Source organism: Lathyrus oleraceus, chromosome 7 (assembly GCF_024323335.1).
Source record: "Lathyrus oleraceus cultivar Zhongwan6 chromosome 7, CAAS_Psat_ZW6_1.0, whole genome shotgun sequence".
NCBI lineage: Eukaryota > Viridiplantae > Streptophyta > Magnoliopsida > Fabales > Fabaceae > Lathyrus > Lathyrus oleraceus.
In genome coordinates this window covers 516,822,582-516,843,060 of record NC_066585.1, presented here as the reverse complement: position 1 = coordinate 516,843,060, position 20,479 = coordinate 516,822,582, and the positions used below count along the sequence as shown (strand labels likewise).

Below are 20,479 nucleotides of genomic sequence, written 5' to 3'. Positions count from 1 at the left end.
TATAATATATAATATTTGCGCATTAAATTTTGTTTGAATTGAGAAAATTGCAGTGTGACGTGACTTTATTTAACCGTTTTTTTTCAAGCAAATCAATAAATAACTCAATGTATAAACTTAAATTCTTCTTTAATGTTTTTGAATTTGTGTTCTTTAATGTTTTTGGTATGAGGATGTAATGCACAGTACATACACATGGAAACATCAGTATTCCCTTTACTCTCTCTCTCGTCTGTCCACTTTTTTTAATGCGCACAGCAGAGAAAAATAAATGTATGTTTTTCTTTTAATATTGAAATATTTTACCTTGTTCTAGTTTGGCTGTATATTGAAGCAAAAGAAAATTATATTTAGTTATGATATAAAGAATACAATATGAGCTTGGTATGCCGTGTAACCAAAATGAGAATCAATGTGTGATAATTTTTTTTAATGTACTTAATAAATATCTGCGGGTGCGATAAAAGAATTTGTTTGTAGACTACATTTTTTGTGTATCCACCATCTTCTCCTTTCAATTTTCCTTCCCTAGTTAAAACTCTTGACCGATTCAGAAAATGACGATTCACTTTTAAAATGGAATCTATAGTGAGAGATTGGCTTTCGGGCATGATCGATTCGGAAAATGATTGTACTTCGAATATATGGATCTTGGAACAAAAAATGAAAGGGAGAATGGTATATATGGATAATAGAACAACATTCGAATATATTCTTTTAACAAAATGAATTTTCAAATATGATTTTTCTTTTATGATCAATGAAACCGATACTCAGAATTTTACCCTCTTAGATGAAGGCCAATCTAAGAGGGTTACTATGGAGAAGTCATTTCTATATCATAGATAAATAAAGTTATGTTGTTAAAAATTGACGATTCACTTTTAGTTAATTCTTTTATTTGGTACTCGACTTAATCTGGTTAACTATAATTTGGGAGTTAATTTTTTCCCAGAGGTTGATTGCCTCTATTTCTCTCTCAAATTTTATCCCTATGATTAGTGATTCGTATTCAGCCTAATTATTGTTAACTTTGAAATTGAATCATAATGATTATTTAATCACTATGTTGCCTTGTTCTTCTAACATTATTCCTGCCCCACTCACCTTCAAATTCAAGGATCCTTTTCGCAAATATTAAATTTTAAAATTTAGTTTGATCTAATAAATGTTTGAATGACATCAGTTGGAAATAAGCATGATTTAGAGATCACAATTTATGAAATTTTCATGTTACTCGTCCTTATATAGAAACTTCATGTAAACATATAATTCTAAAAGTTTGCTTCTTTCTTTCATTAGTTTTTGGATATTTACATGACATGCAATAAAAGATAAATGATCATTTACATGATATAAATTAACTAACAAAGATAAAACCTTAAAAAAGATATGCAATAAAAAAGAAATGGTCATTTACATGTTTAGAAAACAAAACTTAAAAAAGGGAGATGATTTTCCGATGCTTTAATTACATGTGCAGTTACTTCATGAAAAAAATGACCAAATAGAAAATTTAAAAATATCAAACTTAACCAAATTCAAAATCGAAATGATTTAAAATGAAAATGACCATTTTTTAAAACAAATAAAAACAAATCGAACAGAAAGGAGAAGAATTATAAGAGAGTTCGGGGTTGTTATTCATTTGAAATATATTTTTCTAAGTAAAAGAGATAACAAAAATAATATTTGAAAGACATGAAAAAGAGAGGAAGTTTAAGGGCTTGCCTTCATAGTGGTATATTGCCTTTGTTAATTGTTGAATGAGTAAAACAAAGGATTCCCAGTGAGCATACTAAGTGTCCTTTTCAAAGAAAGTTAATGACGAATTATATTTCAAATATAGATGGCATGATCAGTGTATACTTGGATTAAAGTGTGTTTAGTGGTTATCCTTGGGTATCCTGGCAGTGAGTCGTCAAATAATCTCAATTGGAAATGAACAGAAACTGATTATCTCAAGTGTATGCAAAGAATCGAAACGTGGTATGCTTGGGAGTTAGTTAACAGCGGCTACCAATTATATTGTAACTGAGTTAAAACTGCTATATTTATGTGTGAGATAAAAACAATTTGCCTCAAGGGTAAATATGGAAAATAAATAGGTCATGTCAAAAGGATGTATCCCTTTTATCTATAGGTATAGATAGCCTACTGTTTTTATATAACAGTACGTGCCCGTTTGTCCATTTTTTTTAGTGTGCACACGCATCAAAATATAAATGAGTATTTTTTATTTTAATTTACTTCATAAAAGATTTTAATAAGTGTTTCATCAAAGTCTTTGTCTCATTTTCATGTTATTGTTATTGATCTTAGATGTGCTCATGATCTAATTACGTGTGCATTTTTTAATGGACCTCGGGAAAGTAGAGTGTAATATTTCATTGATTATATGATCTAATATTTTATTTTAATACATGTTATAATATCTAGGAACATATCATCATGTAAACGTTAATTTAAATCAAAGATAAAACATTTAACACAAACTAAAACTAAAATGTCGCTCTTCATCCGTTTTTTTAAGGTTTATTCTATCTTAAATAATAATGTTTTTTTAAGGTTTATTCTATTTCAAATAATAACAACCTTTTGACAGCAATTATTTTAAAAGTTTTGAGTAGCCTATGTCATTTTTTTAGGACATTTCTTTTTCAATAGGTTTTAATCTAACATTCTTTTGAAAAATTAAACAATAAAATATAAGAGAGTTGAAATTAGAAAACAACATTAAAAAATATAAATTATAAGTAGAATAATTTACACAATGTTCTTCTTTAAAGATATTAATTTAATGTAGATCTTCTTTACCTTTCTTCTTTTATGATAGCAATTTTTACTAATCTTGTATAACATGAATATTTTCTTAAAATAAAATATATATTTTTACACTATTAAAGAGTTCCCGAGTATTTTTCTTGAAAAATATGAAAAACAAATATAATAAATGATGTTAACACGTTTTTCTTTGGCTGACCAATAATGATGGTGATTTAAATATATACACCATTTAGATATAAACAATAATTGTCATGGTGATTTTAAATATAAGAACAAAATTAATTGTCACCATTTTTGTTCATTAAAATATAAATTATCACCATCATTTCCATACAAATTTAGAAACTATCCTAAAATAGACACAAAAATATATAAATCATCATAGAATACACGTTCAAAAAATATATAAACCAGCATAAAATATAAATAAACCCGCATGATCGAAAATCACCACATGATCAAAAATCATCATCGTTATCCGATCAATAATTATTAAGTATTTTTCTGCAATTCATGCGCACAAAAAAAGGTTTATACTATAATGGTTGTAATTACATAAAACAAATTTAATTTAATTTAATGATTGTAATTAAATTAAATTAAATGATTTATATAATAATTTTTTAACATGTTGATAAATCAAACTCTAATGGTTTTAATTAAATAAAATATATGAAATTAATAAAATAAAATAAAAACTCAAACCACTTTTCATTGTCTTGTTGTTCCTTCTTCTTCCGGCCACATGATTGCCACCATTGATTGCATTCTTAACCGCTACCAGGCCGATTAATTGGCGGCGTCACTACTCGTTGTACCATTGTTAGGTCGTTATGTTATTTTGTTTACAATTGTGTTGTAGTGTTGTCTACGCATATCGTCGTCTTGTCGGATTACCATTCTCAATCACAAATCAATACATTGAAAAAGAAGAGATTGGAATTGTGGATTTATGAGAAAAATTGTATGGTATTAATTAGAAATTTGATTGTGTGATATATGCAGAAAGCAATTATACGACATGATACCAATTGCTATTGGAGTATAAAACTCAGTAGTTATAAGCAATGCCAATTACTATAGAAATTTGCCCATAATGGTAGTACACAAAAGATGCAAATTGCTATTGCAATAGAGAAAGAAATTAGAAGTTGCTATGTAATTATACTGAATTCATGGCAAATTTTTTTGCTATAAATGCGATGAAAAAAAACCACCCATAACCTGAAGCAATTTTTTTCTGCAGTTATTGGATTATTTTTTATTTATTAAAAAGTATATCGAATAATTATTTATTTATTGTAATTACCTAAAAGATAAAGGGTATAATAGGAATCAAAAAGTTAGAATCCCTTTATATATACCGTTATAGATTATAGATTAGTAAATATAAATTATTTAAAGTATAAGGAAATTGTTAATACCGAAACATAATAATACGGTTCCATTATTGCTGTAACTGTTTCTTCTCATCCTAATTCTAAAGTGTGGGTAGTTATTGTTGTTGTGGTTTTTTTAGTAAATATAAATTATATAAAGGGTAAACTTGGAAGAAAAATAAGCCATACCAAAATCCCCTATCCCCTTTATAGATAGTAATAGACTAGCGTCCAAACGGGCACTCCGTGCCCGTTTGTCCGCTTTTTTTACTGCGCTAATGCGTGAAAATATTAATAGCGTCTTTTTTTTATATATTTGATTTTAATATAAACTATTTATATGATGAATTATATTGGTATTTATTCAGATTTATAGATTTATTCCCTTTCCTTTATATAGGTTTTTTTGTAACCAAATTAAGTCACTCCAAAATGTATTTTGTAAATGTATGTTATTATTGGATACTAACATACATGTATTCCAATGATATTTGTTCAATAAATGTATGTTACCTATATGTGCAGTTGGTAAGTGTATGTCTCTGCAGTTGGTAATAAATATACTTCCGTGTCCGTTTTGGTAATATATAAAAGTATGTCTTGATTAATAAAAGTATGTCCTAATAAACATACATTGGATTTATATGCTCATTAGACATACATTGGATTTTAGTAACATATATTTATATAAATCTATATATGCAGTTGAACAAATATTTATTACCAACTGCATAGACATACTTTTATTAATCAAGACATACTTTTATTACCTATATGTGCAGTTACCTATATGTTATAAACGCTAAAAGCTCCAAAATAACATAGGTTTATAATAACATACATGCATTCCCTTAATTTGGTTAACAATAAATCACATGATCCAAAATAAATGTATTTCCTTTTTTTTAATCGGTATTTTATTTACTTGCAATGGCCTAATTTTGTCCGTTTTTTTCAATGCGCACAGCAGAGAAAAATAAATGTTTATTTTTCTTTTTATAAGGTTTGTATTGTACGTCATATTAAAAATAATATTATTACACTTTGAAAATGATAAACAAAGATATTCAGAATTATATTGAATCATGCAAAATACTATTGGTATTGTGTAATCAATGACCTTCTTTAAAAGGAATGCCGAACATGAAATTTTTATTCGAAGTATTTTCTTTTTCATTGCAATTATTTTCCCTAGTAAACCTAAAATGTAAGACTCTCAAATTAAAAAAAATTTAGAGAGAAAAAGATAGTAAAATTAATAGTAAGTAGTGTAATATAGTTTTTTTTACCTTATAAAGATTCAAATCAATTTTTCATACACCCTTTTATTAATGCGCTCTCGAGATTTAAAAAACTACAAATACATGAAGAAATGTCATATCATCAAAGAATACATTCAAAATATATCTCAGCTAAGCATGTGGGATCAAGAAAATCTAATTTGAGCCCGTGGCCATTTTCAAGTCTCTTTATTGCGCTACACCGAGTTTTTGTTTTTACTCTCGTGTCCGTCTGTCCGTTTTTTTTAGTGCGCTTACGTGTGTATATCTTTTATGATATTGTTCACATATATCATGATAAAAAGAATATTACTTTGACACATTTCATAAAAATAAAATTAAGATGATATATATTCACTTTCAACATGTTTTAGAAAATTATGACTTAAATTTGAGAAATCAACTTTAAAAAAGGTGGAACACCTCTCTCTCTCTCTCTCTCATATTTAAGTAATAATTTTACTGTAACATATTGAAAGTAAATATTTATCATCTTAATTATATATAAATAAATAAATAAATATTCCTATCTTTTCCAACCAATTTTATCTTTTGTATTATTAAATTTCTCCCTATTTTCATTTGAATATCTATTTTTATTTTCTTATTTTTTTCTAAATCTATTATTTTCTTTTCATTTCACACTATTGACCAACATTATAAAGAACATCAGCAAAAATGTTGCAAATATAATCGGTATTTAATTCACTTGCAATAGAGTGTCGGATGCTACGGTGGCCAATAAATCTATGAAACATGATAAAAAAAGAAAGTATTTGCATATAATATTTTGATAATCATGAAAATAATAAGTAGTACATAATCAGAGCTATAAGAAAAGCACTTGATAGTCAACAAATCCATAATCTATCATCTTCTGCACTACCATATCTTGAAAATCTCATCTTATGCACCACCATATCTCGAAAAGCATGTCAAAATAAGAAATGATCAAATAAACTTCTACGCCCCACGTCTTGCTCGATCCTACTTGTCTCAATTGGGAAGCCTACATTAAATTTTTGAAAGACGGTAATAAACTTTTGAATCACTAAATCTAATACTAAGAACATGCATTTTTTTCTTCTTTTTCCCTTTCATTCTCTCTCTAAATTTTTAATTTTTATTTTATTTTTGATGAGTGTGTTGTGTATGTTACTCATGATAATACCATTTGTTTTAATTAAATTAAATGAGGAAGTTGAATATTTTGATTAGTAACAGTAATCCATGAATAATGGGTTGGTTGGAATAAAATATAATTGGAATGAAAATAGGTCACTTCAAAATATCATATCCCCATTATAGATAGTTATAGATACACTAATTAGAATTTAAAGTAAGATGTCATAGGTTCTCTGAAATACTTCAGTGTTAAATTCTAGAAACCAATTTAATAATGCAAATGGCATATTATAATAATTAAAAATCATATTGTACTTCTAAGTTGTTAAATTCTAAATTGTTTTCAATTGTTTCCTATTCTTTTTCTTAGCATCATATCTCTCCTATTATTTATCTTAATTTATAATCTCTCGCCGCCTTTTTAGTATCCACACACGTAAAACAATTTTCTGTCCATAAATCTATTTCGATTTTTAACTAAATAGAAAAGAAAGACGAAAAATTATATGAATCAGAGTCAAATATAGATAGAAGGATTTGTAGTAGAAAAAATATCTCAAGATAAATGTCATTAAAATGACAAATAGTAATCATTAATCATCTATTATGTAATACTATATGCCGTAAAAATCAGAAATATAATAATGTAAAATAAATTGAATCAACAAACTTAATGAAATAATAGACTATATGTTTTAGCAAATTTGGTAGTTATAGGCATGTTATATTTGTTCTTTAAAACAATTAATGGTAAAACTTAAATAAGAAAATTGTGGACATAGATTTAAAAATATCATATAATGCAAACAAATAAATCATCAATGAGAATATGCAATAGTTGATCATTACACTGAATCTCAAATGAAAACAAAAAAGAAAACATGGGCATATTTGTCGCTATCATTATAATGAGTTTGTTTCTTCTTGATCATCATACTAATATTAAATTTGATCAATGTGAAAACATTGGCATCTTTGTGTTAACATTGTGAGAAATTGAGAAAAATATATGTCGTATGGTCATTAATGCCACCAACATGAAAGATCTCTTCGGTTAATATCAATGTGTTGGGGGTTGGCAACCATATTCTACATTTCTCTTGATAATAACTTCCATGTTGATGTCACTCAAAATCCAAAATTTTCCCTCTTTTCCTTTTCTTTTTTCCATCTCCTTCTCTTTTTATCTCAAAAAGTTATTTATATGTTCATGTGCAATAAAACAACACATAAAGGGCAAAATCAGTTTCTCATATAAAAACACAATTTTAATATAAAACATAAAAATTAACTAATAATTTCATATATTTTAATAACAATTACGGTCAAGTAAAATGAAATATAATAATTAGAAAGACAGAAAAAAAAACTTAAATGGTGAAAGTAAAAGTTCAGTGCTAAATCACTTATCAATTATAGATAAATCATTTTCCAAATTTCTCAGCTTTCCTCCTTAAAATCAACTTTAAAGCAAGTATGATGGTTTAAGTAATATGAAGAACTCAAAGGGAGATAAAAATCAAAAGGAGAGTGAATTGTGATATAGGCAAACCATTTTCGATTTTACATAAGTTAAAATCTGAATACAATAAAAAAAAATTGAACAAATTTTACAAATAAATAGTAATTTTGTAGATTCAAGGGGTAATTATCAAGAAGTTATATTGATGCATTATTTGTAACTTCTAAATGGAAGAACATGGAGGTTATATTATTGTAAATTCAAGTGGTAACTACCAAGAAGTTATTATCACACAATTTTATTTTATTATTTATTAAAAAATTAAAAAATTAAATAAGGGTAATTTTGGAAAAAATAAAAGCCACTCCAAAACATTGTATCCCCTTTATATATAGGTATAGATAAAAGCATAAAATAAATTATTAAGTATAACTTACTTTCATGTCGAAGCAAGTTTCAACATTCTTTGGTCTCAACTCCCTACATAATTGGAAGATTTCATCGTGTTCTAGTTTGGCTGTATATTAAAGCAAAAGAAAATTATATTTAGTTATTATCTATCTATGATATAAATAATACAATATAAGCTTGGTATGTCGTGTAACCAAAATGGGAATCAACGTGTGAGCAATTTTTTCAATGTACTTAATAAATACCTGCGGGTGCGATAAAAGAATTTGTTTGTAGACTACATTTTTTGTGTAGTCACCATCTTCTCCTTTCAATTTTCCTTCCCTGGTTAAAACTCTTGTTGTAGTCTGTGAAACACCCCTGGATAAAGCCACATATAACTGTCCATGACTAAAAACATGTTGTGGAAGATATATTCCAACATTTGGAATGGTTTGTCCTTGTGATTTATTTATTGTAATTGCAAAACTTAGTCGCACAGGAAACTGCTTTCTACTAAGGACAAAAGGCAGTCCATCACTTGCAGATGTTTTTATTTTAATTCTAGGCAAAAAAGCACGTTTTCCTGCGTTGCTTCTTGTCAGGATTTCCACATCCAACATATTCATAAATAAACCACGACATAATAACCGGGTCCCATTACACAATCCATATCTAGGATCTAGATTTCGTAACAACATCAATGGTGCACCCTTTTTTATCTTTAGAATATGAGGTGGCAAACTACCTTGTGCGATTGAGTTTGAGAATTCTTGCTGGTATAAATTATGATTATCTGCTTCAACCTCGTCAAACGATAACAAATTATGTTCTTCTCCTGGAAACTGATCGATAATCATATCATTCAATTTCTGGACATCATCATTTATTGGTGTCAAAATAGCTCTTTGTACCATATATGGGGCATCCCAACCATGCAATTCTAGATCAGGAAAAATATGTTGGATAAGTACTTGTATGGAATGTTCACCTTCCCATGGGATTGCAATATGTAAAGGTAACCTCACCATGTCATCTGGTTTGGTAGGTTCGACACCATCACCAATGCGAATAAGAAATTCTGCAAACTCTTGATCATGCAATAATCGCATATTTTGACGCAAATGCAAAATCTTGGTATGATTCCATAAATGAGATTGAACAATACACGCTGAAATCATTTGTGCCTTAGTACCTTTTCTTACAACAGGAAGAACTTGACGAAAATCCCCCCCATGATCAGAACTTTTCCACCAAATGGAGCACTGTTGCTACAAATGTCTTGTAATGATCGATCTAAGGCTTCCAAACAATTTTTGCTTGTCATTGGTGCTTCATCCCAAATTATTGCGGCAGCAACTCTAATGAGATCTGCAAGATCCTTTTGCTTTTCAATACCACAAATGGAACTTGGTTGAATATCAATAGGTATCTTAAATCGAGAGTGTGCAGTCCTACCACCGGGTAACAATGTTGCAGCTATACCAGATGATGCAGTTGCTAAGACAATTTCTCCTCTACTTCTTAAACTTGCCATTAATGTTCTATAAAGGAATGTTTTACCTGTTCCTCCTGGACCATCAACAAAAAATACCCCACTGTGTTTTTGAACAATTACATTCATAATGGTGTTGAATGCAATCATTTGATCATTATTTAACTTAGCAATAGATTCAATATCTTCATTGGGGAAATCGATCGCTAACTCCTCTTGTATGATACTTGGAACTGCACCTCTGTCTATTGTATTAGGGGGTAAAGATGGGAGATCATAATGATCAATCTTTTTACCGTGCAGGTTTAAGAGTTCATTCAAGTCCTTCAACAACATATTAGTTAAGTTTGATTCCACAACATTGTTAGCTGTTTGATAATCCTCTACCATATGTGTAAAAAACTCATTCCAAAGGCCTCTAACATCAGTAGGTTCACAAAATATTAAAATCGTCACGAATAACCTTCGTAAAGCATATGGCATTCGGAGACTCGTAGCCTCAACCAAACAATCACGAATACTATGATCAGTCTCAAGAAATCCCCTATCCTCGGTTGATTTTTTGAATGTACTGAAAGTCATGCCATTATTTGTAAGAAGATATTCCCAACTGGTTGGACCTATGACATGCGATAACAACAGTCGCAAGTAAAACTTATCTCCCTCCGAAGGTGATACCGTATAGATTCTCCCGATAACTTTTCTTGTTGATCGCCTACGATGCCATTCCATATCCCGCTTGTTCCAACAATAATGCTCTAGAATCTCTCTATACAGATACTTTCTTGCTTGTGGATCTCGTAGATTCAATGCAAAGAATTGTGTGAGCATTGTTTTGGAGTTGCGTTCATTATTTAACACATCTGCAATTTGCTGATGATCATAAAAGCGCACTTGATGGCGGTTCGGCAAGTGGATCTGCAATCTTTCAACCGAAGGATATAATCGGTAAAGAGTGAATCGAAATATTTCCCAAAATGCCTCGGGAGCACAAATCCATCTTGCATCAACATATTGCTGAACTTCATCCATGTATGATCCTTTATGAACCTCCATAGCCACACGATCAGGGCCCTTGTACACATATTTGTATAGATACTTGATACTTTTAATGCTACTGCAAATCTCTACATTGATGTGACAGTCATACTTTAACAGTAACCAAGGGTTATAAGGAACCACCCATCTATTATCGACAGACCTATCTTTACCTAACGATACAGACTCATCAAACCTTATCCTATACTCGGGATATGAGTCAGTGCCTTGACGTGTTTCATCCAAGAACTGTTTGGGATACCTTTTTTTACAATGTCCGTCTTTCATACATGGAGACTTTCGGTTGATTATGCCGCAAGGTCCGTGGATCATATGTCATACAACAGCTTCATGCAACTGTGGTTCACATTCTAATTTAGGTATTTCTGCTCTTACCATACTATCATAATCTTTTGGGTCACGCAACTTATCGTTACTTTCTAAGACCAATAACATATGCACATGCGGCAGTCCTCGCTTTTGAAATTCAGTGACATACATGTAGCTTTTAACTTTACCCAAGACTCCTTTATTAATAACATCATCCTTCAATTTCTCAAATTTCGAACGAAATATTCTTGTTAGCAAATCTGGACGATCTTGTGGTGTTTGAAAAGGCAAAAGTTCTGATGTTATCTCACTCCAAGAAGGATTGCATGTCATTGTTAGAAAAATATCTGGTTTACCGCCATTAAGAACAATAGCCATGCCATCTTCATAATGTTGTGTCATGTCTCGACGACTGCCAATAAATGATGATGGAAATATTGTTCTTTTTCCAATGTTCTCTACGATGATTCATGAAATGCATTAGTATTAGAATATATGAATTATTAGCATTAGAAGTACAACTAATTATTAATCCAAAACTGTATATTTATGCTATATGAATTTATACCTGCATTAGTTTCACCAACATGCAAAGCATCATGTAAACCTTGGTACAATTCAGAACGTATATCACTTTGGTGCTCTTAATCCACCTTAATCTCCCTGATTCAATTTTGACATAATTGTCTACAACATATTGTTGCAACAGTCGACCCGCATTTAACAACATTGATTGATCATTTGGGCGAATCTACAGTTGATTGAAAAAAATGTCGGTGTTAAATGTAAAGTTTTTTAAATAACGCTTAGCTAAGTAGATTATCTACTAAAATTAATCCAAATTTACCTGAAGCATGTAACTGTAATATGCTCGACATGACACTCTTCGTCCATTGCAATTTGTTGTGTTGATGTCCCAACCATGCGTCCCAAATGGAAACAATACAGGGTATTGCAAAGGATCATAATATCCCTTTGTCTCTTGAACTTTCTTGAGATTTCCATCACAACGAATGACATTAATATCCCTTCCATAATCCATAGAATCTGCATCACATCCAACAATAATTGCTGCAACTTGTTCAGCAGTTGGAAGATTGTATTGATGGTGATTACGTGGACGCTCTTTAAGCATGAGGCTACATTCACTGATATTTGGAAGTATTGAAAGTTGCTTGAACCTAATTACAAAAGGATTAAATTGATGGAGCATTTTCTGTAATTTGTGAACTACATTTTGGTGCAGCTGTGGATTTTCCTGCATTCTATTATGTAGCTCGTTATCGGTGTCGTAGATGTATAGTTGTAAGAAACGCGGTCTGACACCCTCATTTGGATAGAAACCTCCTATGTTATGGTAAAAAGCACCTTGAGCACGAAATGTGTACATACCACGACCAGATGCAAGAATATTCTCATCAACATGAACACCAATTGAAGTGAATGAAACCACATGGTTATAACTTCGAATATGTTGCCTAAAATGTTTTCCTTCAGCTGAACCATCCAAAAATAATTGTTGCAATACTATAGGAGCATCAACTCGTGAGAATTATACCTTTCCACCATTACAACACGTATCACGTGATTCATGATGAAACAATCTTGCATTGCAGTGTCTACAGGTAAATGGATGAGGCAACCGGGCTTTTGCCATCATCATATTATTTTTGAAATTTCGAGCAATATTGTGATTTGCTCGAAAAGCATGTCCAGATTCTACAGGCAGGAGTTTGATATTGATTACTAAATATTATCTAAAATCTAAAATACAAATAAAAAATATATGCAAGATGCCTCAATTATTATATTTTAATATTGCATGATTTCAAATTTTACGTCACATGAGCAAATGCTACATTTATTTGAAGCAACATTTTTACGAACATACCTTGAGGACGACGTGATAATGCACCATTTTCTCTGGCATCCATGTTAACATATGATATTACTGCATCCTCTAAAGCTTCATCAACATCCATATCATCTGATACAAAAATAATAATTAATATATATACATTTGTAAAAATTAATACTCGCATACTTAGAACTATATCACTTATACCTGTATCGGATTGACTCGTGATGTTTTGTTGATTAGGTGATGTACAATTACGATCTGCGGGTTTAAATACATAAAATAAGATATGGCGAAAGCGAACAAAATTATGAAATGTAACGTATATATATATTGATCATCACCAACCAAGTGCAACATCATTAACATGTGTAATTCTACTTGGACCGGCTTCACTGTCATGAGTTCCTTGAAAGTGTGATCTTGGAAAAGTCATATTTGTAAAATTTTGAAATGGAACTTTCGACTGACTGTTTATATGGCGAGATGTTTGAGCTTGTTTCTCTTGCTCTTTTCGCCGCCTATAATTTTCACGTCGTCTTGACAAATTGTTTTCTCTCTGCTCGTTGCTCATATTTTGTCTCCTCTTCCTTTCATTTTCGGGCCTTCTTGACCTCTGTTGTTGACTTGATATTTGACGGATATTATTTTCCATTTTATTAATGTAATTGTCAACTGGAAACTATACCGAATCCTCTACAAAAACAATTGATCGAAAACTGATATATCATCAGAAGATGATTTGATATAAATTTTCTTCTTCAATCACTACATATTATAGACTAGATAAAATTAATTATGCATGTTATAAGTTATCTATACCTATATATAGATGGCATAATTTATCTTTAGTTAGTTCTTTTTAAATAAATAACACAATATAATTAAAAAAATTGTGTACTTGGTAATTATTTTCATACTATGTACTTGGTAATTATTTTCATATTTAGATGCATAAATATTACACAGTATCAAAAATATTTATTTCATCTTCATCTTTACCGTAAAATTAAAATTAAAAAAATTGTATTCTATAAGAGAGAACAAAGTCAAAATGCAATGCAAAATAAATATGAAAAAGCATATCACAAAATTGATTATACAAAATTGTAAATAAAATAGTTTAAATGGGAAAACTACATAGAATAATCAAAATGCACGTAATAATGAATTCCGGATATATGAATGACGACAACAATAAAAAAAAATTGGCCATTACATCTGAATAATTTATTTATTTTTTAATATTTGGTTGATTATGATTTTTAAAATTTTAGATGAGTATTTTCATTCTTTAATTTAATGTTCTAACAAAAATAAAATATAACTGGATTTTTTCATAATTGTTTTTTTACATATTATATAGTATAATTTGTTTTGAGACAGAAATTTAAGAATCCATTACATTTATTCTGTAATTTTATCGGAAAGTTTATATTAATGTTTATCTTTTAATATTGATTTTTTTTTAACAAAGCCAAGGCACCAAATTTTATTCCAATTGATAATAGCTAATACAGACCCCAACAACTAAACAACTAAACATTCTCAATCACTACACAGACCCCAAGTAGATCTTCACAATACAGACCCTAAGTACTAAACATTCTCAATCACTACACTATGAGCTAATCGAATAAGAACAACATAATATATATTTTTCAATTATAAAGTGTGGGAAATGCTAATAAGGGGCATTAGTTAAGAAATTCATTAAAAAGTAAGTTGAACCGTTTTTAAAAAATTAAAAATTTATGTTTTTTCTAATATATATATATAGATATATATATAATATATATATATATATAGATATATATATATATATATATATATATATATATATATATATATATCTTATAATATATAACAGAATTAATTATTTTTTTTTATGAATATCGTGTCTATTCAATGTACTGAACTTATAATATTCTTTTATTTATTATTTCTAATCCGTCGTGGGACACCGGTTAATATGACCCATAAAGTATTATTTGTCTTTACTAATAATACGTTAATTTTAATTGTATTATAAATATTTTAAATTGAATAAAATGTTTTAACTACAATTTAACATATATTTATCAATTCTACGAAAAAAAATTGAAAAAATAATTTATCAGGTATTGCAAAGAATATCCATTTTATATATAGGTATAGATTTACAGTTTTCTTTATTACAGACTTGTCAGTATCAGTGTGATGTTATATGATTGCAGACACATAGTAACAATTTCATTATGGATATGTAGGCTAACAGGAACTTTGTATCAAAAGGAAGATATAGGTGATTCTGTATGTTGTTATAGGTTTTTTGACTATTTTTTGCGTTATTATTATGTTTTCTTTTAAAAGAAAATATGTAGTGGCAGTCATTTGATCTCTTGTTTTCCTTTACATTTTTCATAAAATATAACAACCAATATGATTCTAGAAGCTGTGGACATGACAATCCACTAAATCAATTAAATATAATTAATTAAATTAATTAAAGAGTGATTATCCATTAACTAACTACCCTTCCAACATGGTGGCTAACCAATTCGAGGTTAAATGTTTCCAAAGCTATATATTTCATTAAGAATTCCTTTCTTATAAATTGATAAAGATTCAAGAATTAACATGTGAAACTGACCACATAGAGTGAATTTTCAATGCGGTCAACGCGAAGCACTTCCCCAAGATTTCTGCACTATCTTGTATTTTTTTGGGTGCAGGATAAGGAAGTGAATAATATGAGTATGGGAGTTGGGTCTTTATTGATGTTAATTTGTTTACTTTCACTTTCAAAACATCTCCCTGCAACAGATAAATATTGAGCAAGTTAGTTAAGGACATAAGAAATAGACCTACAATGAATCCTTATAATTATAATCAAATCAAGATTATGACAAAAAGATATCACATTTTACACAATCCATGACATTTTTTTGCAACAAAATATCCATAGTATAACTTCAGTCCTTATAAAAAGCTACATGAATATTCAATTGATTTCTGCGTCTTTCACAATTACCATTAATTAAGTCAAAAATTCAACAATGGAAGTTGATCTGATGACATATCCTTCATATTTAGAAATACATCACCGTGTTTCACCTTAGACAATAAGAACAACTATGTCTAACCTCACACATCTTACTATAACACCCATCACTCAATCCATCCATTCAAACAGACACTGCAATCCGTTTTAGGCCAAATTAAGTAAGTGATAAAACACAGAAAAAGAGTAATAGAAATCAAAATCTAAACCACATAATCCTCTATATATCAAAAAGTTAAATCAATGAACAATTTTCGTAGAAGCGATCCACTGAAATGAAGATTCAATTCATTTCAAACACACTCGTACCTCTTATTTCAAAATGAATTTGAGAAAATGATTTGGTTATGGAAGAGAGAGATATAGTAAAAGAGGAAGGAGGCAAATGTGGGGTTGGTATGGTTATGAATTTTTCTCCTAACTTTGGCGTGGAGAGAGAAAGAGAGAGAAAGAAAGAAATGTTTTTATTTTTGAAATATGCAGTTATCATATATAGTGGTGTAGGAGGAAGTTATTTAGTATAGTTGATGTGTTGGAGGAAGTTATTTGATGTGTTCATGGAGGTTACATAATTAATAAATGAGTTTTTTTGTATTTTTTTTTAATTTAATAATTGATAGTAATTGTAACAATTGATAAAGGATAAAATTGGAAGAAAAAAAAGGCCATACCAAAATCACCTATCCCCTTTATATATAGTTATAGACTAGCGTTCACACGGGCACTCCCGTGCCCGTCTGTCCGCTTTTTTTAATGCGCACAACAGAGAATCATAAATGTTTGTTTTTCTTTTTATGAGGTTTCTATTGTATGTCGCATTAAAAATAATATTATTACACTTTGAAAATGGTAAACAAAGATATTCAAAATTATATTGAAGCATGCAAAATACTATTGATATTGTGTAATCAATGATGTTCTTTAAAAGGAATGTTGAACATGAAATCTTTATTCGAAATATTTTCTTTTTTCTTGCAATTGTTTTCCGTAGTAAAGAAAAAATGTAAGACTCTCAAATTAGAATTTTTTTAGAAAAAAAGATTGTAAAATTAATAGTAAATAGTGTAATATAGTTTTTTTACCTTATAAAGATTCAAATAAGTTCTTCGTACACCCCTTTATCAATGCACTCTTGAGATTTAAAAAACTACAAATACTTGACAAAAGAGATAAAATCAGGTGGGTATAATGGCAAATCCTGAAATGTCACACAACATCCCAAACATATATATTCCCATAAAGCCCTAGCGTCCAAACGGGCACCCCGTGCCCACTTGTCCGCTTTTTTTAATATTCACACGTGTCAAAATATAAACGTGTATTTTTTATTTAATTTTGATTTTAATATAAATTGTTTTTGTAAAAAACTTTGTGATATGATTTATCTCTCTCTCTCTCTCTCTCTCTCTCTCTCTCTCTTCCTTCACAATTTAAGAACATTAATAAAAAAATTATATAAAAGTATCAAATATATTAAATTTCATAGATATTTTTTTTGTGATTAAATTAAATAGACATACTATCATTTTATTTTTCTATTCTATTAATTAAATTTTGATTCACATTGATTGATATTATAAGGATGCATTAATGGATACATTGCATATAGTAAAATATACATTTCAATTCCAGTAGGCCTAACATTATTTTTGACTTTTCCATTTGATTTCATTGAAATGATTTTTACACTATAATTGAAAATATTGAAAACTAAATATATGAAAAATGCAACCAAAGTTGGGGAAAAAATCTAAATTAAGTTGAAATATTATAAAGAAAAAAGAAAAGATAGAAAGTGACAACCCCTACAATTCTTTAGTCATTATCTAGAAAGTATTCTCTGATCAAAAGTTTACAAAACAACAACAATAACGTTGTTACTTCACTTTTGATTTTTCAAATGAGAAAATTGTCCTTTTATATGGAGAAAGGAAAGTAATATAAAACCAAACTCAAAAATTTTATTGAAACCTCACTCTGTTGTAACTTGTATTTGTGGTTCCTAAAATACACTTATATCACCATCAAACATAAAGCTACACCAAAATGCTTAAACTATAACTATATATATACTTTCACCAAACTCATTAAAAACTCTATATTTAGTATTTACCATCAGAAAAGAAAAACTAAACAAATAAAAGAGTTTGATTCAATAGCAGGTAAACGAAATATTCATATTTATAGCATTATGTTCACAACTAAATGTTAATCTTTACTGTCAAGAATAAAAAAGTTAATATAGATTTGGAAAAAAAATGTAATATGTGTAATTGCAAGAGAAAATATTGTGTTTAAGTTGAATAGAGAGACAAAATTTGACATATTTCAATTCAAGTTAGATGCTGTTTAGAAAATGGGAAGTGAGAAACACTCCAAATTCATCTTTGGGTCCATATTGAACCTTTATGATTTTTGGAATGAGAGAATCTTTGTTATTAACAACATCTATATACCAAAGATAAATTTGATTATGAATAACACAGTTTGTAAAAATGTAAAGAAATAATCTCCCATATGCAAGCTCCGGAATAGAAAAACCCATTATCAAAACAGAGGTTAAAAATATTCTTATTATTAAAAGAAATATAATCAAAATACAAATGAAATAAAAGAGACTACAGAATATGTAAAAGAAAATCTCACTGTCACCATGAATGACATTTTCTGAGTCAGTAGTATATGCACCATGCTTTTGCGTTGGTGTTCATCTCCACCATGGGACAGGCCTACAAAAACCTATATGTTTCTTGTCAAAGACTCGCCCTTCGATCGCATATCATACCTTTGCAACCGACTCTCTATCACCTCACAAATTTCCCCATTAATAAGTTTAATGAATATATTATGGAAGAGAATGGTGAAAAAAAGTTATAATTGAATATGGATAAGGAGGAACCTTCATATGAAAGCTCTTAAAGTTTAAATTTTTCTTTTGTGGGATGAAGATAGAATAAATTTTAATTTCAAAGCATTGAGAGCCACCGAGAGGATGATGAGTAGTTGAGAGAATGAAATCATGACTTCCAAAAGGATGATGAGCGGTTGAGCAAATAAAATTGTAACTGTCAAGAGAATGATGGTCGGTTGAGAGAATGAAACCAAGAAATTATGTAGCGGTTAATTGATCTCAAATGTACATGAAGCTTGGTTTTATTATGTGGTGATGAGTAGAAAAATAAAATATAAAAACAGTTTTCTCTGTAATGATAAATTTATAAAGACAAAGAGGAAGTTAAAAGGTAATTTTGTCATAAATGATAATTTTGTCATAAAAGAGTTTTCTCTGTAATGATAAATTTATAAATCCAAAGAGGAAGTTAAAGGAAGTTAAAGGGTAATTTTTTCATTTAAGGATACATATCACATTCATTCGTTAATTATACACTAACACAACACACAAAACAAAATTCATCTTTCTTCCTTTATTTTTTTCTTAATTTTTTTTATTATTCATTTCCAAACCCTAATTTTAATTTCCCCATTTTTTCTCCAATTTTCCATTATTGTTTTGGATCTAGGTGCTCCCTCACTTCCTCCTTATATAAGAGTTTCCATTTCACTTTAAATCCAAATAAATTTAAATTCATTTTTAACTTCACCCTGTGTTTCAACATTTGATCACAGTTCATTTTTTTCTCTCATTTCTTCAACCTCTCTCCTCTTTATGACAAATCAATAATAATACCTTTGTTACCATAAAATTGAAAAGACATAAAAGCAAATTTAAAAAGGATTATTGAGGCAGTTTTTCTACAAAGACAACTTTCTCTCTCGAGTAGTGTTCACTTCCACCAAAATTGCACATAATAAAAAGAATAAATAAATAAATTAAAAGTAACAAAAAGGATAAGACAAATTCAAAACTAAATCGAGTAAACACGTACACATTTCAACATCAAAACAATTAATTAAAATACCATGACATTAGAAGAATGAAAGTGATGATAAAGGTTGAAACCATATGGAAGACAAAAATAAAAAAGGTTGAAACCATAATATGAAAGACAAAAATAAAAAATGAAAAAAAATAGATGAGAGAAGAATTGACAGTTCCATATAACTTCAAGATACTTATTCCATGTCTCTCTCATCTACAATAACCTCTAGGTGATTATTATACGTGGAAGTTACTTAAATTGATGTTTTGAATTGTAAAATATTAAGTAAGTGAAGGGTAATTATGTAAAAAACTTTGTGATATGGTCTATCTCCCTCCGCTCCCTCCGTCCTCTCTCTCTCTCTCTCTCTCTCTCTCTCTCTCTCTAATCGTGTGTTTCTGATTCCTTATT

General features: G+C 29.1%; 3 protein-coding genes across 3 annotated transcripts; all 3 read right to left on the bottom strand.

Moving 5' to 3' along the window:
• Positions 1–8,541: 8,541 nt before the first annotated feature.
• LOC127104689 (uncharacterized) lies at positions 8,542–9,604 on the bottom strand. The gene is made up of 2 exons (XM_051041860.1): positions 8,690–9,604; positions 8,542–8,550 (listed from the first exon to the last, which is right to left on the bottom strand). Exons 1-2 carry the CDS (start codon positions 9,602–9,604, stop codon positions 8,542–8,544), a joined length of 924 nt encoding a protein of 307 aa, XP_050897817.1.
• A 20-nt stretch (positions 9,605–9,624) lies between these two features.
• Positions 9,625–11,244, bottom strand: LOC127104688 (uncharacterized). The gene has a single exon (XM_051041859.1). The coding sequence runs from the start codon at positions 11,242–11,244 to the stop codon at positions 9,625–9,627; it is 1,620 nt and encodes a 539-aa protein (XP_050897816.1).
• Positions 11,245–11,292: 48 nt separating this feature from the next.
• On the bottom strand, positions 11,293–13,580 carry LOC127104687 (uncharacterized). The gene is made up of 5 exons (XM_051041858.1): positions 13,493–13,580; positions 13,178–13,273; positions 12,134–12,783; positions 11,855–12,037; positions 11,293–11,742 (listed from the first exon to the last, which is right to left on the bottom strand). Exons 1-5 carry the CDS (start codon positions 13,578–13,580, stop codon positions 11,293–11,295), a joined length of 1,467 nt encoding a protein of 488 aa, XP_050897815.1.
• Positions 13,581–20,479: the final 6,899 nt, after the last annotated feature.